General features: G+C 38.4%; 1 protein-coding gene across 4 annotated transcripts in view; it reads right to left on the reverse strand.

Moving 5' to 3' along the window:
* tnika (TRAF2 and NCK interacting kinase a) overlaps positions 1-16,911 on the reverse strand; it is a 95,515-nt gene that overhangs the window by 23,376 nt on the left and 55,228 nt on the right. For 2 of the 4 annotated variants that reach the window (XM_081374540.1, XM_081374543.1), the window contains exons 5-15: positions 16,032-16,142; positions 15,350-15,440; positions 13,488-13,618; positions 10,879-10,933; positions 8,970-9,048; positions 8,384-8,559; positions 6,262-6,328; positions 5,942-6,140; positions 4,371-4,478; positions 2,793-2,879; positions 1,463-1,651 (exon numbers count right to left, since the gene is read on the reverse strand). In XM_081374540.1, coding sequence (XP_081230666.1) covers positions 1,463-1,651; positions 2,793-2,879; positions 4,371-4,478; positions 5,942-6,140; positions 6,262-6,328; positions 8,384-8,559; positions 8,970-9,048; positions 10,879-10,933; positions 13,488-13,618; positions 15,350-15,440; positions 16,032-16,142 — 1,293 coding nt within the window. The remainder of the gene's footprint in view (positions 1-1,462; positions 1,652-2,792; positions 2,880-4,370; positions 4,479-5,941; positions 6,141-6,261; positions 6,329-8,383; positions 8,560-8,969; positions 9,049-10,878; positions 10,934-13,487; positions 13,619-15,349; positions 15,441-16,031; positions 16,143-16,911) is intronic. The other 2 variants (XM_081374542.1, XM_081374541.1) reach the window with 1 other exon arrangement.

Below are 16,911 nucleotides of genomic sequence, written 5' to 3' on the forward strand. Positions count from 1 at the left end.
TGTTTAGCTAGATATAACGTCACTATTCTTCGTATACTTTAAATACTGCACTGCCATCTATCAATGTGGATCAGCATGACTGAGTTATATGCAACTTACACTGATACTAGTGAGTTTTATAAAGCAGTCTAAACTCACTCACAAATTCACTTACCTGTCCAACAAACAAAAAACACTACTCGTGATTTTCCACATTGTGGACCCTTACTAACGTCAGCATACAATTTTTTGTCTATGTTGGTCTGTCTTCAAACCATTTTCACTTCACTTCGGCAGCTGAAGAGCGTGATTTTTTTCCACGTTCAGTCAAACACCACGGATCATGTTATTTCAACATGACAAAATACAATGAGGGGGTGACTCGCACCATACAAAATTAAACATTTTTATTGACAACTATTATGACTACAGTCTTCATCTCATCACACTTCACAAAAACAATTTATTTATTGTTTAAAACCTTTTAAATTAGCACCAAACTACTGAATGTGCCTTTAATTTTACATTTATGCATTTAGCAGATGCTTTCCAAAACGACTTACAAAATAGGAACAAAGCATTCATCAAAGAGCCAATAATCATTGTAGTACACAATGCCAGATTAATTAGACAACTAGTTTAGGAAACTAGAGAAGAAATGCAGAGGAGATTTTTTTTATTTGTGTGTGTGTGTGTGTGTGTGTGTGTGTGTGTGTGTGTGTGTGTGTGTGTGTGTGTGTGTGTGTCAGTGACTTTAATATGCGTGTACGCTTGTGTGAAAACACATTCTGAGATCTGTGATTACTAGTTTGTGCAACAACCTTGTGTCTTGTAGTGTGTGCTTGGCCTAGGAAAGCAAAGACAAAATCAGAACGCTGTGATGACTGTAGATAAAAAAAAAAAAAAAAAGAGTCCAGATTACATCACAAAGACATTAAATACTGTTTCCTTCAGTTGTATATAATGTTCTAAAAAGACTGAAGACTGTGCTGGCCATTTTGCTGATATTCTAGGATAAATCAAGAGAGTTAATCTGTCAGTTTCATTTTGCTGAATCAGCATCAGTGGTCTTAGACTTTCAGGTAAAGTTTCCAGGCTGCTGACCCTGAAAAGTGTGATGGAAAATATTTCTGCAGTGCAACACAGTTTCCTAACCAGGCACAATGCGTTTCCAGTGACAAGCAATTTGTTTGTCTGCACAGTACGTGAAACAGTGTGTGACATGAAGTCAATAAGAAGATATTTGCTGTTTAATGTACAGTTATTAAGAGCAGGATTTTGGACCAATCAGATTTCATTGAGGGCGGGGCTAGAGAGTGTGCAAATCACTGGTACTTGTTGCTTGTCATGGTCACAACTGGTTAGGACAAAAACTAAGATTTGCATACAAGAACTTGTACCTTAAATCACATCATCCCTGGAGTAACACAGCGCTGCGATGCTGGAAAAAGGACAAATTCAGTCTAATTTCAGGTTTTCCTACCTCTTTGGCCCAGTTAGGTTTATCACTGGGGTTAATGGCATCTTTGTAGTGGTAGAGTTGCTTCTTCTCTGCAGGTCTGGAGTCTTGTTGCTGTTGTTGGAGAGAGACAAGGAAAGCCCTCTCCTGATGGAGCTGTCTTTGCAATCTCTCCGCCTGTTTCTGTTCCTCTAGCTGTTTACGTTTATACTCCTGAAGACACAGAGAGAGAGGATGATAGTTTAAATAACCATTGTGTGATGTCCAGAAAGAGCTTTGCAATAAATGATGATTCAAACAAGCACAATGATCATACACTGGCACACAAACACATGCACATGCTGGATCATTTAAGGGGTATACGTTGCTCAAGACAAATGGGAGCACACAAAATCCAGGTGAACCGCCATTCAATGCCAGGCATATGTTCTGCCTTGATGGCAGAGACCTGGGATGGTGTGAGATCAGCTTCAGATGGAAAAAAAAAAGGTTAAGTATTGTTACATCTGAAGCTATAGAACTGAACTACCTGGAACAAAGTCCTCTGTGCAGTTTTGCAGTCTTTTATCATTCTCTTTTCTCCTCAGTCTACCTAGTGGCTTCAGTGAAAAGCAAGTTTTATTGCATCTTTCTGGCCTCCTCTACACTTCAAAACTCCCATGAGAGCAGAGAAAGAAGGGAAGACTTGCTCTGGTCTACACCTTTCCTGGTTTCACTTAAAATGCATCAAAGCATGGGATTTCACAGGAACAAATGTTTTCATTTGCTAAGGATAAAAAAGCTCTGCTGTCATTTGCCCATCAACTTGATAAATTATTTGCACACAATACACAAATAACAGCTTGTTTTCTTGTGCTTCTGTTGGGATAGCACAACAGTTATAGCAATAAAAAGGACTTCCAGCATTAATGTGTAGATTAAAATGTCATCATGAATACACATGATGCATCGTACATAAATACGTTAACAACATTACAATTAATCTCTATTTAATTGATGCATGTATGAATATACTGTATGAACAGTGGCACAGTAGTGACACAGGTGGCTTCTCGAACAAGAAAAAATGTAGGACGGAACTCGATTTTTGCCAATGGAATGGATAAGATTGTTGTTCTTGTTCTTCTAAAACCTGTTATTTCTCACATATTACAGGCACAAACAAATACAAAACAAAAATGACAATTTAATCATTTCAATACATCAATGCAAAACAAAACATAAATGTGATTCTGCAAGCACAAAAGGAATAAACAAACAGAGAGATATAATTTGGGTCAGCGCAGCGGCGGGTCAGGGGAGAGGAGGGACAGGGTTTAGGGCTACAGCAAGGCGAGTGTCTTCTCTCTGTTACCAGTAGGAGCGCCTGCTCTTGCAAGAGCTGTTGCTGCAGGATCTCAAGCTGTCTCTGTTCCTCCTCCAACTGACGACGGATATACTCCTACAGACCCGCCACGACGCAAGAGACAGAAAGACAGGAAAACACAGAAGACTGAGTTTATCACAGTTTCTACAGGATTCAGAATGAAAGTGTGACAGTAGAATATCACAGATGATAAAGAAGTGTGAGAGGAAAAGAACAACAGAATGACAGATAGCTAGCCATAAAGACATATTAATCTAAACAACAGACTTTTGTCCTGCGTCCGAATATGCCTACTTCCAAACAGCAGTAGTATGTATGTCTGAATTCATAGTACTCATAAAACCGTTAGCAAAAAGTATCTAAATGTCCAACTACTTCCAGCGATATTCAGAAGTACGCATCCGATGGACACTTTACTGTCCCATGAGACCACGGGTAGATCAGATGGTGAATGTAGTGCATCCGAATTTCATTCTCACTTCACACATTCATACTAAATAGAAGACGCCTTTCTAACGGCCGAGAAGAAAGTTTCACACTAAATGTAGTACCTACAGTATGCGATTTTCAGTGATAGATAGAACGAAAGCTAGTTAACTAGCTTGCTAGAACCATTAGAACAACAGATGGATAAAATGACAGCTAGCTAGCTAGCTAGATCCATAGATAGAACAATAGCTAGCTGGAGAAACCATAGTTAGAAAGAAATTATAGCTAGCTAGGTTAAATGCTAGCAAGATAAAAACTTAGCTAAAATGATTGTTTAATAGCCTGATAGCTAGATAGAATGATAGCTAGCTAGACCATAGATAGAAAAACGATAACTAGCTAGAACGATAGTACAATTGCTAAAATTATAGAACGATAGCTCATTTCTTAGCCAGAAATTTGATGACTTTCTTTTTGATGAAGGGAGGGTGTGAATGTGTGGAGAGGGAAAGAAAGAGCCCACTGGGGGTTCGTACATCAGCACACCTGAAGCAGTGTGCCTGAGAGGACAAAAATAGGTGGGAGAGAATATTGATAGTGAGAGCAGACAGAGGGGAGTGTAATCGCTATGTCCTCAAGAGCAACTGTGAGATGATGATGATGATGATGATGATGATGATGGAAAAACCTTTTTAGCGCGAACAGTGTGTGAGTGAGCGTGCGCGTCAGAGCTCTGGAAAACAGCGGGCATTAACAGAGCCATTCTTAGAAACATACAGATAGCTCAGCAAGGTAATTAACCTCACCCACACAAATGAAAAAGACTAAGATATTCTCATCCATTTATCAAGTCAGTGACTCAGCCATCCCTTCATACATCATGAGATGTGCGGGGGAATGGTTCAAGGTCACACACACAATCCCAGTTAAGGGTGTTAGATGGTCAATCAACTTGGAGCAGATAAAGAGAAAAGCTGTGCTCTCATTTCCCGTGTCTTATCTGGCTCTCCGCAGAACCTTTTCGTTACGGAGCCATTCACAGGGTTACTTTAACAACAATTAACTTTCATTAATTGAGTGTGTAGTTGGTTTCCAGCTGTATAATCGGAGATGTGCAGTGGGAAACAGCTTGAGTACCTGCTCCCTTTCGGCCTGTCTCCTCTCCTCCTCTCGACGGGCCTGCTGCTCAAAGCGATGCCTCTCTATCTCTTGCTGCTTCCTGAGCTCACGCTCACGCCGCTGTTGCTGTTAGACACACACATACACACACAATCAATCAATCAATCATAAAATTCAGTCAGTCTGTTGAGTCTTTACACAGCAACATTGAAGAAGCTGAAAAACAGCATTTTCCCTTCTATGCCCTCTGGTTTAATGTGTAGTGAGGCTCTAGTAAAACTCAATTGGAGTGTGTCGTTTGTTAATGTGTGATGCTATTGGGACATTCAATTTCCAATTCAGCCACACCAGCTGATGCCCTTCATAATCCACACAAGTAAATGAGAGCTAGGTGACATAGCCAAAAAAAAAAAAAAAAAAAAAAATTTTTGATTTTGTCTTTTGATAACAGTCCACGTACATTTCAATATTTATGTATTTGGTCCAAAATGTTGCTCCAATCAGAGGAGTCATCATTTCAACCAAAAAAAAAAATAAAAAAAATAATTAAAGGCAAAGCAAAATAAAATAAAATGCAAGAAATTAAATGACTATAAAACATAAGTTTTCACAAAACTATTTTTAATATTATCCAACACAAGTAAAATGATGGTCAATTTTAATTTATAAGCACAGAGACATTGTATTTACTTTAATATGTGTTACTAAAATATTTGAAATGTAAAATTCCCACATACTATGAATACTGTGAACAAATTAGAGCAATAATGCAGTGCATGGTTTGAGCAATTCATTGAAATGGAAAGTTTGAACTGATTCATTGGAATGAATCAAACTTACAAATTCAAATTAGATTTTTTTATATTCACAATTTATAGTATTTAGAATCATTTATAGCACTATGTAAGATAGATAGATAGATGCTGTATTCCAAGAACAGTCTTCACAGAAAACTAGCTTATTATTAGAAAGTTCCGTTTCCTGCTTCCCATAATCCATCACTTCCTTAAGTCCTCTAGCTGCTCTGTTATATACCCTAAACGGACAAACGCGTTTTGTCACTATGTTGTTCTTATGCAAAGAGGCTAGCTAAAGTCAGCGAATAAAACACTGACACAATGATGAACAAGTAACAATAATTTGCAATAACATATCGATTTACTGAAAAATTACGTAAATCTAATTTATCTTTGTAAAGATAATCTTATCTGCTTAACTCGCTACTCATTGCTGTCTCAGACGACGACATCTTTTCCTGTTGGCCACTGTAACTTCTGTTGGTTGCAATTCGCAATCTCACCACTAGATGCCGCTAAAAATTACATAGTGCACCTTTAAATAGATATCTTAAATCATTGAGCAGACAAGTGAGTAAATGCAGAGAGGCTCATTCGTGGATTTATAATACGAAAAGTGCCATTCATATGAGCTCAGAGCAGCTAAAGTTTTTAAACCTATAATGAGTCCTGTACCATGAGACAACAGCTGGTGTAAACCCAGACGGTTACGGTAAACTCAAGTTTGCCTTGCGCGTGCACACACACACACACACACACACACACACACACACACACACACTATAAGCAAACCTCTTCTAGCCTGCGCCTCTGTTCTTTTTGTTCCTCGATGCGTTTCTGTCTCTCTGCCAGTAATTGGTGCTTGTGTCCCTCGTTCTGCTGTTGTTCCAGCTGCTGTCTGCGCAGGGCCTCTGATCGTTCCTTATTGGCCAGCTGCAGGCGTAGGAAATCCCGCCTTAGAGTGGACTCTCCTGGTATGTTGATGATGGAGCTGTATGGGGAACGATCATTGGGCGTTTCGATTAGTTTTGTCCCATATACCCACATCCAGTTTCCTTACAATTGTATGCCCACTAGAAAACCCAACCCCAAACAACTCATGCAGGTTGTACCTGGGTTCTCCCATGTCATGCTCCTCCTCCTCCTCTTCACTCCCACTGTACTCGTACTCAGTCTCATCTGCAGGTGTGAAAATGTCCTGATGTCACATTTCAGACATGCAAAACCCTCCCTGATGGGATCCCTAACAGGTACCTTGACATTCTGTGTCCTTAAAGCATCTGTCTGCTTTTAAAGTGCCAATATTCTATGATTTTGGAGCTTTTCCCTGAGGTGTGTACTCATGATGTTTAAGGTTTCTAGCACCAGTCACAAACAGAATTTAGTTTTTAATGACCATTATCCACTTTCTCTCTGACATTTAGAATTACATAAGCTGTACTACCATACATTTAAGAGATAAACAGTATTTAACAGAATATCTGACAAGTTGTATGCATAACAATTCTCAAACAGAACTTTGTTTCAGGTTTTCAGATTACTAACAGCTTTCTGTCTCAATAATTTTGCTAAAAATGTAGTTTAATATAGTTGGCTTCATATTTTGTTTCTAATAGAATGACATTTAAGCATTTTAATTGTTCAAAGGTGCCTAAATGTGTTTTGGGGCCTCTGTATACACTACCATTCAGTTTGGGGTCTGTAAAACTTTTTAATGTTTTTGAAAGAAGTCTCTTATGTTCACAAGTATTTATTTGGACTAATACTGTTTATAAAAACACTAATATTATTATATGAAAATATGAAATATTATTACTATTTAAAATAACTTTTCTATTTTTAATATTATTCCTGTAATGGTAATGTTGAATTTAAACAAAGTCCTTTTAGGCAAGTCGTGCCACTCGGCCGCCATCTTGGCAACGCCTCCGGGCAGCTATTTCGGACTAACAAGACCAGGCTCCTATCTAAATGAATGGGCAGAGAGTCAGAACTGCACTTTCACTGGTCACTGGGACATAAAAACTGCATGTATAGAAACAGCAGTAAAATATGATAAAAATCGCTGAAAAAGTTTGATGACTTTGCCCCAAAATAAGGTTTAAAACGCCCTTTTCCCCACAGGTTATACCTTTACTACGCATGCGTAAGGGTTCACGTTCAGGACACCAAACTTCATTTACGTCTCTATCCAGAATGCTGGTGTTGTGCCAAGCACTTAAACAATTATATGTATTTAAATGTCTGAAACCTAAAATAAACATCATGTGGTTAAAACACTGAACAGTTGTGATAGAGCCTATGACAAGCGCTGAGCGCGTCCGTCTTTGGCTCAGCACCAGCCACAGCGCGAAAGCACAGGTTGAATATGGCAGTTATGGCACGTCACTGTACATTCGCTCCTTAGTGGTCAGCTGCTGACTGTTAAAAGCAGATGATTGGCTTTCCAGCGGGAGGGGCGGGACATGTGCATACAACCGCCATCTTTGCCGTTACGGGTTTTCCTTATATAGTTGTATTGAGGATTGAGGAAGTGGCATGTCTCATATAAATTGTCTCTGATTTAAAGCATCATTACTCCAGTCTTCAGTGTCACATGATCCTTCAGAAATCATTCTAATATGCTGATTTGCTGCTCAAAAATGTTGAAAACAGTTGTGCTGCTTAATACTTTTGTGTAAACTGTGTTACTTTCTCCAGGATTCTATGACGAATAGAAAGTTAAAAAATATATATATATTTTTTTTAACATTATAAATCTCTTTACTGTCAGTTTTGATCAGTTTAATTGTATTTAATTGTAAAATGTATATTTTTTTTACACTTAACTCTGATCTACCTACATGCCCTGGTTTAGCTCTTAATCTTCTCAAACTGTTCTCTTCTCAACATCATTTATAACAGCACACCAACATCCTTCATTTTCAACCTATATTTGAGACAAAGTCAAAATGGCCATTTGGAGAAGGGCAATATTGCTAAACTCATATTATATAACTTCGAGCAGCAATTTAAGGGGCTATACGGGGGAAAAGGCAAGCTAAATGGAAAATGAGGAATGGAGGTCATGTGTTATGTGATAAATGCTAAATGTCAAACTCAGCAGAGATTAAGTGTCTGGTGAGGGAATTTTACTTCGCTCTGTGCTGCACATGCCTGTTTCCATCTTCATGGTACAAGAAGGTCATTTGTTTTGACATGAGTAGCGCACATAATATATCTGATAAGGCTCACCTCTCTCGCCTCTCTTCTTCTTGGTTCGGTCGATGTGGTCCTTGAGCTGGATGCGGATTTGCCTCTCATTGGGTAGATCTCGAATGAAGGAATGTTTGAGGAGGGTCTCTGTGCTGGGCCTCTGATTGTGATTCTTCACCAGACAGCTCTCAATGAATGTCTGGAACTTTTTAGACCTGCAGATATGAGGAAGAGCTTGAGGGGAATGCTGCAGGCTTTTCTTCTTTTTATTTTTGTCTCCTTGTTTTGTATATGAAGTATCTGGTAAAAACAACCGATGTGGGTGTGCATTTCCAGACAGTTTGTTCACACGTTTAGAAATCAAGTAATATCAGTCACAGACTGAAAAACCTGTATGTCTAGAGTGACAAGCAACCTTTCTCAAGGTGTTTGTGCTTGAACGGACTGACATACCAAATGAGGATCACACATGACAGATGAAGTGAACAGTGAAGAAGTGTTCAGGACTTTTTGATTAATAGTAGATTGGACAGAGTGTTTGTGAGATCTTGTTTGGTCTCGCAGAAGCTCTGGACTGGGGGTCTGGTCTTGTGACCTTTGTGAACAAAAGAGAAGGGGCACTCACCACTTCTTGGACTTGAGCCTGGGAGCCGGGTTTCTAGGGATCAGAAACAGGGCTCTCATTGGGTGCATGTCACAAAGGGCTGTGGAGAAAGAGAGGAGAACGTTAACACTGGATGTGTTGTGCTGACTAACACGGTCCAGCACATCTCAATCCAACTGACAGGACAAATATCCATGAGAGTTTGTTTATATGCTGTAATGCACTCTTTAAAGCTAAAACAGAAAAGTAGAATGCATATTTCTGTTTATTACTCTCTCTTAAATACTTAATTCTGATTGGACAATGTTCAGAACCATGACAAGCTAAAATATACAAATTGCTTATAGTAATATGATCAAAATCCCCTATTTAACATTTAACATCCATCCTCAGTTCAAGAAAGCACTTACAGAAAATATATACAGTATATTTTTAAATAAAGGCTTAATTCACAATGCAATTGAACATGGCCCAAACTTTCCCTCACATGTGACAAATCATGAGCTTGATTTACCCTTGTGTCAAAAAATAAATCAAATATAATTAAATAAATATACATTTGCAGAAATGTTTTATATATGTATATAGAGTATATGTGTGTTGTAAATATATTATAAAATATACTGATAAACACTACTCAAATGTTGCGACACTTGTTTTGAACACTGACAATGGAAGTTAAAATGTAAAATTCTAATGCTTAATGTAATGCATAAATTTAATGTTGTGTGTGTATAGAGAGAGAGAGAGAGAGAGAGAGAGAGAGAGAGAGAGAGAGAGAGAGAGAGAGAGAGAGAGAGAGAGAGAGAGAGAGAGAGAGAGAGAGAGAGAGAGAGAGAGAGAGAGAGAGAGAGAGAGAGAGAGAGAGAGAGAGAGAGATGAACAACATCATGCATCAACAAGACGTTAAAAACTAAAGTAAACATTCATCATTCTTGTGAAGTCCAACAGCTACATTTCAACAAATCAACAAAATACGAAGCTAATATCAACTCTGGAATAGGATTGTGTGTCTTGAATAAACGGATGCCAAGTATCAGACTACATGGCAAGTGCAAGCAACTTCCCAGCACAGAATGGTCACGGTTTGAGGGTACGATGTCTTTCAGCCTGGCAGCAGGGTTGGCAAGCTGATTCCAAACTAGAGGACGGTCGAGCTTAGCAAGTTTGACCAGCAATGTCACTTTTGGACACAGATCTGTTGCTACATACCGAGGGCCAATATGCCAGTGCCAACAAAAATACAAGCCCAAACACACACATTTTCATTTGTTGTCAGCAGTCACAACGGTGAGTCATCTAACCAATGGACTACATTAAAAAGAAAAGGCAGATCTGTCCTCAAGTGCACTGCCCAGCAGCTTTCTGTCCCCTGGCCAAAGCAGTACCACCCTGCCAGGGCACCTTCCTACAGGATTATTCCCCTCTTCAGCCAGGACGAGATCACTACAGTCTGCCTGCCCTTTGCCTATCCATCACTGCTCAGCCATCTGTGAGACAGCCTTCCACTGAGAGCAGCTCACATGGCTGGTCCAGACACTGACCGCTGAGGACGGAGCGAAGAGCGAGTCTTATATATCTAACAGATGCAAGGAAGACGTCTGTGACCTTCACATATGCTTCAGCCAATGCCATAATGCAACAGGACTCAACACACAGTCTGTTGTTTGCTTATATGTGTTGGCTTACGTCCATCAAGTTTTCAATGAAAAGAAAGTATTTTTAAGTATTTAATTCAGGGTTTGCATTGCTTCAGGGTTATTTCATAAAATGTAAATTTTTTTATTGGATGAATTTCTACAAAAATTAAGAGCGAGGATTCTGCTTTTATGCCCTTGCGCTTTCCAAAATGAAGTAGCCCTGTCTTAATGTAGCTTTGGATGGCATATAGCTCTGCTATGATTATATAAACCCGAATCGTTTTACTTACGTGGGGCTCCTTCGGCCATTTCAATGGCTGTGATTCCCAACGACCACAGGTCACTCTGAAACACAAGAGAGAGAGGAAACTTCACGTAAGACAGGACACAAAAAAACTCAATACTTCATAGAAAAAAAGCGTAGAGATATTAGATAACATACAATTAACCTAGTAAAAAAGTTGCTAGATTTAAATTCATCTGTCTGCCACTGTGTAAATTTGGTCTGTCCCATGTCATCTTCTTGACTGTAATCATTCAACTGGTTTTTATATAACTATTTTTTTTTTTTCATTTTCAAATTCATATATATGGGGGAAATTAAATCATTGTAGCATTTTAAACTACCAAAGACATAGTATTTAGATTACAAGTGAAAAACAATACAAAGTTAATACAAAAGAACAAGAAACCAAATATAAAATGAGAGAAAACTGGACTTGTCAAAACAGGTCTTAAAATTACTTTGAACCTCAAAACTCATCTACAGGAAACCTCTCATCAGTTTGATTAAGGGTGTTGACACACCAATATTGCTCAAACAGCTCATACATTTACATTAGAAACCTAATAATATCCTAAACGGCGCACACAACCTCAACTGAAGCAATAAGTCATGAGAGCTTGAGCAATACTGTATTACCACCATTAAGGGTGTTGTTCGACGCAATTCGCTCTTAACCTGTCAAAGGAAGTGTCACAAATTTTGTTCACCTTTATGAGGTCTTTTTTTCTAATCATATAAATCACAAAGCATGTCGGGCCATCAAGTCTCAGTTTGGATTATTACAGCTGTTACAAAATAAATGCACAAGACATAACACAAAACAGTATGCTAGAATACACTGCAATAATGTTCTGGTCCTTATGTTAGATTATGCAGCTCTACAACTCTAACGTTACACATTTTCTTCACATTAAACTGATATTTATATTAAGTCCACTTTCCACACTCAGCTTTGAGTGAATATAGAACAAATCAGACAGCTATTGTGTTGGGGGAGGCTCTCCTAAACTCACTAGATATTTCTAAAAAATGCTATAAAATATATTTTTAAAAATGTAACTTTCTGAGACATTTTTGCCCACTGCACTGGTTAATTCCTGACCCTGATCACATGTGTAGATATATCAGCTATTAATGACTAATTAATCCAAGCAAAGGATGAGACATGACTAAAGTAGTCATAGTTTACTTCAGAACCACAGTGACTCACCCATCCCAGATTCCCTTCTTTATTGTTTCTCTCTACAGACAAGGCAAACCTGTGTGAAAAGCTTTAGTTTCTCTTCTATGGAAGTCTGGCTGCCTGCCAGTTTCTCTGGAACTATAACAGTACTGTGCATTCTATGGCAACCTGATGAATGATTTGTCCACATCGCTTGAATTTAAAAACAAATATGTGAGAAATGTTCTGTAAGACTTCACTCTTCTATCAGAGACACACAGACACACACTGCTGTAAATTTCTTATCCAAAGCACCTGTCATGAACAGGAAAATCACATTTCTGAATTCTCATTAAAAATATCAGAGCTCTTGACTATCAATAAACTGAAATCATAAAATAGCAAAAAAAATATTTAGATTTAAATGGAAAAAAGAAAAAGGAAAAAATAGATTATAGTAAAAACATTAAAATTATAATATAATTTTAATGATTAAAAACAACATTTAGATGTGCCACATTGTACATGATTTTTCCCACTGCAAAAAAGTTATTGTCCTTAGAATCGTGACTCTCAAGTAGTCACATAATTTGGACACTTTCTTTATTTAACATCTATTTAATTTTTATGTTTATTATATCATTGTAGACAAATATTAGTAACAAGGTTATAAAAAAAATGCTAATCTCAAATAAAATAGAATTAAAAAAAGCTAATCTAATATTTAAGTTCCTTTCGCAGAGGATTTGTTGAAAAAGGACAAACAATTTCTAACAGAAGGCAAACCCAATACAATTCAGACTTTAAGTGGTGCTGAGCATCAAGTCTCTGATATGTCTGCAATTTGATATGACATTATAAATGCAAAGCAGCAGTGAGTAAAACCACTGCATACAGATGACATTTCATACTGCAATAAAATCACTTTCTTACTTTACTTTTGTCTGAGCTTTGAAATAAACCAGGGATGAATTCTTTAACATGCATTGAAATGGACTAAAGCATAATGCTGGAAAGAAACAGGCCAATATATCTCTGGACAGGGAAGGGGAGGAACGTTTGCTTATTCTATTACTGTGACATTATCAACACTGCCAGCCGTGGCACGGATCACTGTATTAGCCTGAGTGATTCGTGGATAATGGTGACTAAATTGTTTCCAAGGAGAGTTTATTTGATTTTGATTGCACATGCTCACATGTGTATTGAGTAAACTGAGGACCCGTGATCAATACTCTCCTACCGGCTAAATCACTGCAGACCAATTCGAAATAAGAGCGTTATGTTGTTTTGCTGGTGTAGAGCAGCATCTCCATCAGCAGCGGCCATGTCCAAAATGCATTTATGTGCGTTTTCTCACGATGTGAGACACTAGACTAGACTATCACTTCAAGAAGACCATGTAGTATCATATGATACAGATTATACATGTCTGACAGAGGAAAGCTCACCTTATAGTCATACGTGGCCTCAGGATTCTCATCACACGCAATGACCTCTGGTGCCATCCAATAAGGGGTGCCGATGAAAGTGTTCCTGCGGCTCACGGTGCGGTCCAGCTGTGCACTCACACCGAAGTCCACTGGGGTTCAGATGAAACAGAGAGAGAGAAGAAACCAGTCTGATCAGTGTTCTAACCAGGTGTTAAAAAATATTTTTGTTCTGACAAGTGAAAGGATGTCTTGTCAGTCACTGCGGGTTTCTATTTCTGCAGTGTCAACGTGCGGTCACGTCGTGGAGTTTAGCAAGAGAGGGAAAAAAGATCCCCCATGCAGTAGAGATGCGCGGATATCCGGTTTATCCGCGGAGTCCGCGGCTGTAACCGCCAACCGCGCATCTCTACCATGCAGATTTCACTCGTGTTGACCAACAGAAATTGACTTCTTGGTCATTCCATGCCATATTAACCAAATTTCAGAAACTTCCCGGCTCAAATTTTTGACTTTGTTATCTTTTCTGAAGAAAGACAAACATAAAGAGTGATGAAAGCCAAACTTCTAAATATAATGGCTGTATATTTAATCCACTATTTTGTAGCCAAATTACAGAGGGGTAAAAATTACTTTAAAAATATAAGATACATTTCTAGTTTCAGTATCATTTGTTCTTCAGACATTCCCCTTTAAACAAGTATCAGCTGTATGAAAAGTGACCCACATTTGGTTTCTGACCACTAAAAATGTGTACAATTGACCAATTTACTTATGGAGCCGCATTAAGATCTCCATATCTCTGGGACTGAATTATATAGGGCTTTTAAAATGAAGATACCAAAAGAAAGGTTTGCTAAGAACCAGAATCTAAAAGGGTATTAATATATCTTTAAAACTTCTTGAGTAACACAATAAAACACAATAAGTGCTTTTTCCCATCCTTTTATGTACTTATTTCACCAGAAAAAAGTTATCAAAATAAAAAAAATTAGCCGGGGACTTTTGGTTAAGTTGACACGGAATGACACTTCTGTGTAAGCAGTTCTTCATACATCACAACACTGTTGGCCACAAAATTTTGTTTTGTTCTCTGTGAATTTCGCCAGAATTTCTATAATGTGATCACACCTTTATGCTGAGTAGCCCACGCCCACAGTGGAACCCCACTGATCCAAAACTGTACATTAAACTTCAAACACGTTTGACTGGCTGTGATTGCGTGTCGATGCAGTTTCGTATCCAGTGTAGACCAATTGCTTGTCACTAAGTTGAAACTTAAAATGCTTACACGATATAGGGTAAAGGGCCACAGGCGACGCAGCTTTGATTAGTGCCAAACATGCTGTCAAGATACACAACTTCCTGTAAAGTACTGGATTACATAAGATGCTAGTTTAACTAGGTATGCTAAATTGAACCAATATATGCAAATGCCTGTGCTTTCAGGTAATTGCCCTCTCCTCACATTGCAAATGAAGATGAAATGAGATAAAAGCAAATGTACTCAGGGCAGAGAGAGACCGTAAAACAAAAAGATTTGTTTTGAAAAGCTTCTTTTACAAGTTCAAACTTTTAGCATTCAGCCTTGAGCATATTCAGGAAATCTGCTAGAGTAGCAACTGTCAACTAAAGAATGATCAATTATTTACCTCACACTGGCTAAATTGATTTACCTCTGAGGCACCCTACTTGGTCTCAAAGTCAATGATAATTTCCTCACTGAGTATTAAAAGGGGGCGCCGCTAAAGGACAACAGTGCATTAGCATTTCTGGGCCGTGCTCCTCTCGCATTCCTTTGCTTTGAAACCTCCTCTGCACAGTCACAGCGAGGACTGTAAATGCTATGCAAAGTTATCTGAGCCTCAGGGCTGCGCTCTTACCTAGTTTGACCTCAGCGTTCTCTGTTAGCAGCACATTCTGGCCTTTGATGTCTCTGTGGATGACTTTGTGATGGTGGAGATGAGTGAGACCCTGGCAGAGAGACAAACATGAATTAATAGAGAAAAAGGAAGTAGAATGGCAGAATCCTTCATTCACAAGTTAGGCTGTGAGTGAGCACCATTTATTAACTATAAATAGGTTTCACATTTAGTTTTACATTTAAAACCTTTCAACAAGTCTTTTCAATGCATACCTTATACACTGCCTTTAGACTACACTTTGAACACAGCAGATGAAATGTATGGTTCTATCATTATATAATTTTTATTGTATATAAATTATACAAAAACATGTGTTCCACAGAAAAATAATTACATTATATAGGTTTAGATTATTCCTCTATTTAGTTTTGGTGAAATTTAAACTCTACCCATATAACACTTTTTAGGGCTGTAAGTTTTTTGATTTTTTTCTAGTCAAAAGTGGCGATCTATGGTCATTAGCTGGTCTATGTGGTTGACCAGGTGAAATATCAGCCAGTGGACCTGGTAAACTGCCTTAGCCAAGTTGGTTTGGACTGGTAAACCACCTAAAATGGCAAGCATGTTCCAAATGCTGGTTTGAAGCTGATTTTCCCAGCAGGGAAGACAGTGAATAAAGCACAGTGACTTGAGCTGTTACCCTGAGGATCTCTCTGCTAATGTAGGCGGTCCAGTCTTCCCTCAGCGAGTTGCCCTTGGTGTTCTTGATCAGGTCTGTCACTGAGCCCGCGCCACAGAACTCCATCACCAGCTGTAGAAGAGACAAGAAGTCACTTCCTACAAATCAAAACAGTCTTTTTTTTTATCTTTCACACAGTCCCTTAAACACCATTAAATTGAAAAAAGAGATGTATGGCTTTTAGTCTATTTCTGATTGCTTTGAGGTCATTTATACTCAGCAAAAAAGAAACATCCACCCACTTTCAACTGCTTTTTCCAGCAAATTTCTTACTGTGTGTAAATATTTGTATGAGTAAAAAGATTCAACAAATGAGACCTAAATGGAAAAAAAATTCCAAAGTCCATGAACAGAGAGTGGGTCAAGTCAGTATCTGGTGTGGCCACCAGCAGTTTTAAGTCCTACAGTGCATTTCATGTTCATTGACTGAGCCAGATTTTCCAGTTTCTTCACTCTTCCACCAAGGTACTTGCAAGTTCTCGAAAATGTCTGAAAGGACATATGGTTACAAGTGGTTTGTTTCAGCTGTCCTTCCTGTCTCCCTTGTAGCGTCTTAGACTTAGAAGCCTTACATTACGTACATTGCAGTTTATTGCTCTGTTCACATCTGCAGTCCTCATGCCTCCTTGCAGCAAGACTATAGCATGTTAAAACAGGTGATCAGGACCCTGGGCATATTTCTCCTGGTGTTTTCCAGAGTGAGTAGAATGGTCTCTTTTAATGTCCTAAGTAATTGAAACTGAGACAATTTCCATCAGTCCTGTAAACGGTTAGCATTTTAAGGACTATTAAAATTTTTAAAACTATTAAAATTCACAGTCTCTTCTGGGAAAAAGAGAAA

The sequence above is a fragment of the Scardinius erythrophthalmus genome, assembly GCF_964197995.2.
Source record: "Scardinius erythrophthalmus genome assembly, chromosome: 9".
In the NCBI taxonomy this organism is placed as follows: Eukaryota; Metazoa; Chordata; class Actinopteri; order Cypriniformes; family Leuciscidae; genus Scardinius; species Scardinius erythrophthalmus.